Raw genomic sequence first — 8,885 nt, 5'->3', positions numbered from 1 at the left:
TTTTTTCATAATTTTGTCAATGAAATTTACGGGTATTTTTAAATTCCATTAGGTGGCGCTGTTGCTTGTTTTATAAACGGCACGCCAATTGGGAAATAGTTAAAAGCCTGGTTATGAGTTAACAAATTTACTATATTCATCCTTAGTAAACACAAGGTACTACACAAAAACGTAAATGCATAGTATCACCGACGCTGATTCCGATATTACATTTTTTATGTGCTTCAGAAGGAAACAGGCCCTTGTTATAAACGATACGGGAAAAGACGATTTACAAGGCAGTATTTAAAAAAAATTTCAGTACATGTTGCGGTACTTACAAAACAAAAGAGTTAAGGCTAAGTCATTTACTCAAAATGACTTTTATCTACCAACAGACTCTGTCAAATAAGGTGGTGCTGTTGTGAGTTGTGCCGACCAAGCGATTGCCTTTGCTATATCTTCTGTATGAAATTCAACGTATTTCCATACAATTTCAATACGAATGTCTTTTTTAACCATAGTAACTACATACGGCACTATACTGTACCTCAAGCCGACCAACCGCTGAAGCCCCGCAATGTTTTCACGAGTGTTACAAAGTAATGCCCGCGTTCCTTATTACGAACCATTGTATTTAACACGAATTTTAATGCAATAGGCATAGGTAGACCATCTCGTGATGTATCAGCAACTAATAATACATTGTTAGAAAAAATAGTAAAGCCCTGGTTCAGTTTTGTTCCCCAAGATACAAACAACATTAATGTACCCCAATGGTACAAAAATTAGACTAAATGTACCTACAGCTACAGCTGCAGTTGGCTGAGCCTTGATAGTACATGAAACTGGTACTTTTTTACAAGTGTAGAAAGCTAGTCGACCTTGGACCCCCCCCCCCCCCCCAGAGGTTTTTTCTTTCCTTACTTGGTAGTTTTTGCTTCCTCTCTGTTGTCTTGCTTTCTTTATTTAATTTCTTTCATCCCTTCTCCCTGTTCTGTATCATTTTCTTTAATGATGTTGTAATGTTTCACAACACATCCATGTTAAGCGCCTTGGGATGACTCTGTTGTGAAAGGCGCTATATAAAAATGGATTGAATCGAATAATCACTGCACTGTACTGAGGTAGGTATAGGATGCAGTAGATAGCAGTTAGGGATGCCATAACGGAGGGATGGGGTGTTACAGTGATTCCAGGGGCCCCAAATAATTGGAACATAATTGTATTAGTCTGAATTGGGGCCCCAATATGTGATGCTTTCATGGGGCCCAAAATCTCTACACTGTCAGAAAAGATACCAGTTTGTACCTTTGCTTGTCACTGGGACTGTACCCTCAAGGGTCTGCCAATTGTACCCTTAGCTATAGGTAAATGTACGTTTTAAGGTACAGAACAACATTAATGTACCCCAAAGGGTCTCTAAATTTACAGTAATGTGTGCGTGTCCTGCGCTGGAACGACGTCGTATCCAGGGTCACACTTACCTTGTGCCTGGTGCTGCCTAGGACTGGCTCCAGCGACTGGACGATAGATGCATGGATGAGTGGATGTTAAGAATCACTACACCCGTGATTGTGGTTAGAAGTATTTATCTTATTATGTGTATATGAGAAGATGCGGGGGGAAAAAATCGGCAGACGAAGTAGTCGTGCATTTCATACCCGTTTCCGCAAATGTTTTGGCACACATAATATAATTTTTAATCCTATTAAAGACAGCGAAGCTAACGTCCTACAATTCAATGCCCTGTAGGAAAAAGCAGAATGATTTTTTTTTCTTTATTGTGCGATTCACAGTAGCTTCATCTATGATTTATTTAGACTGCACATACTTACTTTATTAAATTCTCCTTCTTGGTTACTGTCAGGCTGGACTATTCCTTGCATGCAACGAATTGGGTTTATTTCGGGTAAATTTGTAGTGGGGATTTTAGGAATAATACGGCACAATATTTGCGTATGGCGTAAAGGGGCTTTTGATTTTTACGCTTTCTCACTGGAGCCTTGTTTGTTCGGTCTCCCTTGGCTGCAGTTTCCAAAGTAAGATCTTGGCAAACTGTCCCTCCTCAGCAACTGAAGCGTGAACCCATCACCACGGCTGGGGAGAGGCATGCACAATAAGCGCCCTTCTTGTGTCCCTAGCGCTCTGGGCTGGCTCTGAGTGATGGCAGCTCCTCTGCCCAGGATGTGCAGCCCTTGGGACTGACTGAAGGAAGTCTGACACTGAGCCTCTTTGTGGAAGATGCTTTGTTTGCAGAATCCCTGAAACGAGGCTTCCCACTGGCGACTGGAGAAATGAGGCTCCCAGACCCATAACGTGCGGCACAGTCACGCGCAGTCAGTCACAAACTGGTCGAGTCCCCATCCCATTGGTTACTTCACCGCCTCACGAGGGGGTGACGCCGCCTGATCATTATACAGGAACATCTTGTCTACTGATTTCTTAAATCAGATTTTGATGTATATACTTAAAAACACAAACTTGCTTTATCTAGCAATCTACTGTTAATGTGTTCTAAACAGAACAACTACTGTATACAGAAATGATTGGTTAATTTATTTTTGTATCATTTTTCACTCATCAACCTTATCCGATCTCACGATGTGTTAACATATTTTTAATTGAGTGTTCATATTGTTATAAATCCACGCAGCCGCTTTTGTATTGGTGACGATAATTATTTCTCCGTGCCTAATTAAGGTTGTGCCAATTAGGTTGTGCCTTTTATATCAGCTGTCTGGTTGCAAGCCCTCGGTAGACATGCCCGGAATGCTTGCCGGTGTACTTTAGCGCTAGTGGGTCTCTCTTGATAAGGGCACTCGACAGCCAAGCGAACTAACGAATAAATAAATAAACCTTTTAAAATGCTAATTGAACAGAGTGAAGCATGAAGACAATAATACTGAATGCTCAAGAATCATATCAAGACACATTAATAATGTAATTTATCAAGAGGTTTAATATCTATCTATCTATCTATCTATCTATCTATCTATCTATCTATCTATCTATATATCTATCTCGTTTATTTATTCTGACCTTAATTCGCGTGAGCGGTGTACGAAGGACACCGTCAGGCGCCATAAATATTTAAGCAATCGTGAATAATATCACCTGGATTATTCCTTGTGAACCAAGGCCACTTTTCTGTTTTCTCCGAAGCACAGGCTTACCCCTCATAAAACGAAGCAAACGCATGGTGTTGTGTTATCCGACAGTAATTTGTTGTGCTGAAATGCATGAAACTATAGCTTGATCAGCCCTGCTATCAAGGAGGAGAGAGAGGGACTAACTTGGCGAAGATGCCGTACTATTTTAAGATAATTTACACTCCCGCCCGCGTTTTAAAACGTATTGTTTGAATGCGTTTTGGTTTTGCAGTAATAAATCTTTTTCTATAATTCCACTTGGACTTTATGCATGGGCTTGTTAAAGAATTGCAGGGTATTGTGTTCACCATGCGTGGGGCGTAGAAATCAGGAATGACGGGGCTGTATCCCCCCAGTGTGTTTTATTTGGCTTCATTCAAACCTCCAAAATACTTTAAATTCTTATTTTGTGTGTCTGTCCCCCTCCCCCGGAATATCAGACTCTCTCCTACCCTATTTATATTCACATCTAAGTAGTCATTAATTCCACTAGATGTATATACCTGTCTTCATGAACTTCAAATGAAGTTTGGCCGAACACAGGTTTGCATGGTTAGACGAGCAGACTCGTAGCACTAATCATCACGGCCATAGTGAAGTGCACGACGAATTAGTTATTACTAGGTAGAACCTGAATTAAGCGTATTGGAAAGGAAATGGAAAAAATTACACTTAGAAGAAGCTTTCAGGCTCTTTACATATCAAGTTGGATCATTTCTTTGTATCCACAGTTTATTGTACTCAAGCGCTACAATATATTATGTTTGCCTTGAGCAAGATGATTAGCATTACAATATCCACAGAGGATTCGAGTCCTCCCAGGAAGGCAGGGTGGACATCTGCAGCGTCTCTGGGCAGGAGGGGGGGAGACTTTGTTAGCTATTCCCAAGCTTTTAGTGTGTGGATAACCCTCATGGAACAAAAGCTATTTAACTAAAGTATCGTTGCAGTTATAATGTGCGCTGCGTTTGGTCTCGAAATTACATGTTGCCAAAATGTCCTTTATTTCCCTATGCACCGCGATTTTCCGATTGATGTATCTTGTTTTCTGTAGTAAATATAGGGTTACGTAATTCGAGTCAACAAGTAAGCTTTCAGTGCTGAGTAACTTTAGAAATAAAACAGAGGTATTTTATATGGACCAAGAGTGTGGGTTATTTTTTGCAAATGTGGGTCCCGCAAAATTCGCGGCGGCTGATTATTCGTCAGCTGTTACTCTACAGCTCTCGTTTTCCCTCGGTCCCTAATCAAGCGAACGCCATCTGTCCCACTGTCCTGCGGCAGCTCTATTCATGGACGCCACCTATCTATCCTGCCCATTCACCATCCCGACCGTTGCTACCATCTACATACATTTTCGACTTGAAAAAGAAGCACGAGCTTTTCCTTATTTGTTTTACATTTTGGTACATGCTCTACAAAGCAAAACCTCCACTTAATCCACTGTGGGTTAAATTCCGCTTTCATTTACATACGCGAACATATATGAAATGGATGAATCGCGGATTATTTTGTGAATCATTGCGTATCATTTCATAGTGACATTTAAGTTGTTGTTATTATTACTTATTACAAATGTATGCTATTTTATTTTATATTGCAAATACTGACTCTGAAACAATATTTATTGAAACCCTAATACAAACAGACCACCAACTGTATCAGCATAATTAATCTTACGTCTTCTTAAAGCAGGCTAAAAAGAACACAGAGTACTTTAAAAAGGTGTACTTTTAAGAATACAGCGATCGAACCTTGCAAATAGTCTTAAAATTTAACTAAATGCACTTTAATGATATCTATTAATTTTATTGATATTCTCAGCTGTAAAAATGATATAAAGTCAAATAATCGATATAGCTATTACATCATAAGTGTCAAGTAACACTGCTGTACATATGCATTATACCATTATTTATGCTTTATGGTGATGATGGCTGTGTTCATAATGTCTTTTCTTACCAAAAGTACATATAAAAGTTCATGTAAAATTACCAAAAAAAAATCAAATGTCAGAAAAGCTACTGTGTCTTTATGATGCATCGTATGAATTCAGCACGTGGATAGGAGACATTTGCCGAAAAGTGCTACTCTGAGCTGATTTAGCCATCAAAGAATCGGACAAAGAAGGAGCAGACTGTCTGCCAGCCCTCGGCGCAGTAATTTTCTGCTGTTTCCGTGTTCGACACGGTGTTGCTGTCGTCCGCTTCCCCAAAAGCATCCCTCTGTTCCTCTGGAGGCCCCGTCTGCTCCTTGGCCGACTTGCGCTTCTGTCTGCCTCCTTCCCTGCCCGTCCTGCCTGCGCCACCCTGCCCTCTGTGGCCGGCGAGCAGCTTCATGTGAGACTCTGCCGGGGCTGTTTGACAGCTTCGCGGCCTCAGGACCTTCTCCCCTCGGCATGCGTGGGCCTTCCTTCTCAGCCTGCTCACCACCTGGGACCAGTACCGGCGCGGCGAGGCGCCAAATTCCCGGCACAGGCTTGGCCGGCCGGCGTACCGGCACCGGTAGGCCTCACCGTCATGGTTGCAGCTGATGAGAATTAGAAGGGTATCCTCACCCTCGCTGTCGATCTCCCAGGTGCACGTGTGCATGTCTTTGGTCACCAGCTCACCCGAAGTGGGTACTGTCTTGCTTTTCCCTTTCCTGCCTGCTGGTGCCACCCCCCCGTCATCACGCCTGCCCTCTGCCCCCTGTAGGCCATGTAGGCAAATGATAAAAACAACGGCGCAGACCAGCTTCATGTCAGAGGCTGCAGACAGGCTAGAGATGTACAGCTGGGCATCAATATTTCAGCTGATGCTGCATAAAAAAACACTTTGGAGGGAGAAAGAGATGAAACTGAATCACCTGCAAGATAACAGACATCAGTCAGAGCTTAACACAGCATTATAAAGCTAGAAAATACATGACCTCTGACTTCATTAAGCTAACTTTTTCCACTTTAAGCAACAGTTCAAAACATCTTTGTTCTCAGGAAATACAATATAGTGTTTAGCTAGCAAAAGAAGATAAACAAGAATTTGTCCTTTCTCCTTTGTGCAAAGCAGATTTTTTTGTTATTCAGCTGCAAGGATACACATTTCCCAGATGATTGGTTCTCAGACCTCTGTGCTCTTCTTTGTGAAATTCAAGGCTGGAGCCATACAGAAGTTTAGAGTGACTTCTGTTGCAAATGCAGGGAACAGCCAAGCAAGTACACCCTCGTGCAAATTAAATCGAAATATGTTCAAAATATCAACATTTCAAGATATAATATGACCTCCTTGTTTTTTAGTAGCATCTAGATGTGATTTTGCATAGAATCCAACACTTTGGAGCAGACTTTGATGATTTTGGGATCCCAGTACCATACTTGAATTATGCCTGAATAAGCTTATCTTTTGTGATACAGTCCATTCCCCGAAGGGCCCTGCTTACCAACTGACCACAGATTCTCTATAGGGATTAAATCCAGAGAGTTTCCAGGTCAGTCAATTACCTTGATTTTCATCTTCTTCGTGATGAAATTCCTCCCCATTTTCAGCATTTGGCACAGGGCTAGATCATGCTGAACGATGCCTGTCCTCATCAGCAAATGCCACAATGATGAAATTTCCTACATATGATGATGTAACACCAACCCATTGAAGAAGTTTCTAATGAAGGCATATTGTTGGCTTTCCAGAATGAAGCTGATGATCAGATTGTACAAAAATTGCTACTTGTTTCAATCAATTTGCACAAGGGTGTGCTAAATGCAAAGAAAAAGTGCTGCATCAAAGCAAACAGGTAGACCCCCCCACACACCTCACACCCCCCTGGCATGCACATCCAAATCCTAATCAACACAGGGATCAGCACCCAACCTGGTCTTCCTTGCCCTTACCGTGTAGACTGTGGTGTCCCGACCGCTCTGTGCCAAGCGTGGGGCTGGAGACTCAGCGATAAAAGAAGGGGAGCTGGAGGGAGGGGTGGAGGGGGGAAGTCATCGGGGTAAGAGGGGGTGGGGTGGCTTCAATGGGACATGCAGGAATGCCCCTCCCAGACTATCTGGGCCATTCACAAGCAAGAGAGCAGGGTCTGAAAGACAGCGTTCCTAATCGGCAATGCTCCGCCAAAACTGTGAACGGACGAGCCAGAGCCGCCAAACGCTCGTCTCGAAGTGACGTGCGCGTTTCTCCTTTAAATGCTTGAGGAAATTTGCGCAGGAAAGAATGGAATTAAGGATACGAGTAAGAAACAGATGGGAGGAGGAAGGAAAATGACTTTTCTGTACAAAGGAACTTAGGAGGGATCCTTGGATATAATGGCTGTTCTGTTTTCAGGCTGATTTGTCGTCTGTGCCAGACGTATGCTGTCAGTAGCCTCATGCCTCGCACCACAGCCTGATGTCTGTAGTCAGATTACCGGGGAGGTGTGGATCAGGCTATGGCACAGGGTACTGATAGAGTAGTTTCTACTCGAGAATATAAATCAGCCTTTGGTCGCCTCCAGCAGTGACACCATAACGGGAGCAACAATGTGGAGAATGTTTGCCATCAGTAGGAGTTAGGTGATAAAAAATATGACATTTTCTTCTACTTTTCTGTGTTTTTTCCGTGTCCTTCTGCGGGTCTAAGGCCAATGTGATGAGTCTGACATAATGCACCATCTCTCAGGCGTCTCTCCTTTCCGCAGAGAGTGCTCATTGACCCGCTGACCCGACATCCAGCTGACCATGCCCTCCCTTAGCAAAGCCCCCGTCCAGCAAATGCCCCCCCCCCAAAAAAAAAAATAAAAACACCATTCAGCACCAACTGTCACTTTTATGAAGAAAGTTGGAACATTACAAGTGAATAATGATAAATTTACAATTGATTTTACTAATTACATTAGTATTGTACAATGTGAGAAGTGCACTATTTGACAGATTCCCTGAATCCTCCTGAAGGTGGGGCGACCTGAGGTCAAGCTAGTCCCGCTTCCTCCCCTGTTCCGTACCGTTGAGTGGTAGCCCGCCTTGGTCACAAGCTAGGATCAGGGTGCCCAATCTGAGAAGGTTAATTGAACAACGCGGTGACATGATTTCAATGACGTGACGGCAAATGATCAATAGAAAACTGATTGCGCAAATGTCACAATCGATTATTTTTTTTTGCCCATGCATAAATCCGCCAGTGTCCAAAGGGCAGCGGGGGGGGGGTATTTTAAGGCTTAAATTATAAAAGAATGTTACAGCTTGGGTATGTTGACCAAAAGATCCCGTAAAAAAACGTAATTGAATTGTACAAATGTTACCAGCTACGCCTTTGGGAAACATGCCGCTTATTGATCCGGGACAGTCGTTTGATGTATCGGGGTTTTTAAAAGTTGAGAAATGCGTGCACAAGCAACGCCTGGTTTCGCTACCCTTCTGAAACGGACTCGTCTCGACGTTTCACCGGTTACTCCTGTCGCTGCAGTTCACTTTCTTGCAGAGCACTAGAATTACTTGCAGCTTTCGTATGACCGTTACTATGGACACGTGATGCTATCGAGTCCAAAATGTATCGGTCAGTTGGACAAGCAAAGACCCAGTCATGCTACTCTGGAGGCAATGCGAGAAGTCCGAACGTGTCCTTAAAGGATTAGAGGCGCACTGTTGCCCTCTGCTGGAGCAACCTGGCCTGGTGCTCTTACAGTAACATCTTGATATCCACACCTGGGCTGCAGGTCCATTATGACATCAAAGCATTGATATATAACAACTATGGAAAGGTAGTGGGGTGTTCAAATGCAGCATTGTGTTTAATTTGA

The 8,885-nt window shown here is 42.9% G+C and overlaps 1 protein-coding gene across 1 annotated transcript; it reads right to left on the bottom strand.

Annotated features, from left to right (window-relative positions):
• Positions 1–4,744: 4,744 nt before the first annotated feature.
• fgfbp3 (fibroblast growth factor binding protein 3) lies at positions 4,745–7,048 on the bottom strand. Its single transcript, XM_048987795.1, has 2 exons — positions 6,997–7,048; positions 4,745–5,978 (listed from the first exon to the last, which is right to left on the bottom strand). The coding sequence occupies exon 2, from the start codon at positions 5,870–5,872 to the stop codon at positions 5,234–5,236; it is 639 nt and encodes a 212-aa protein (XP_048843752.1). The 5' UTR covers positions 5,873–5,978; positions 6,997–7,048; the 3' UTR covers positions 4,745–5,233.
• Between the last annotated feature and the right edge of the window lie 1,837 nt (positions 7,049–8,885).

This window comes from Brienomyrus brachyistius, chromosome 20 (genome assembly GCF_023856365.1).
Source record: "Brienomyrus brachyistius isolate T26 chromosome 20, BBRACH_0.4, whole genome shotgun sequence".
Classification (NCBI taxonomy): Eukaryota; Metazoa; Chordata; class Actinopteri; order Osteoglossiformes; family Mormyridae; genus Brienomyrus; species Brienomyrus brachyistius.
The sequence above is the reverse complement of the archived record's forward strand: the minus strand, read 5'-3'. Positions and strand labels throughout refer to the sequence as shown.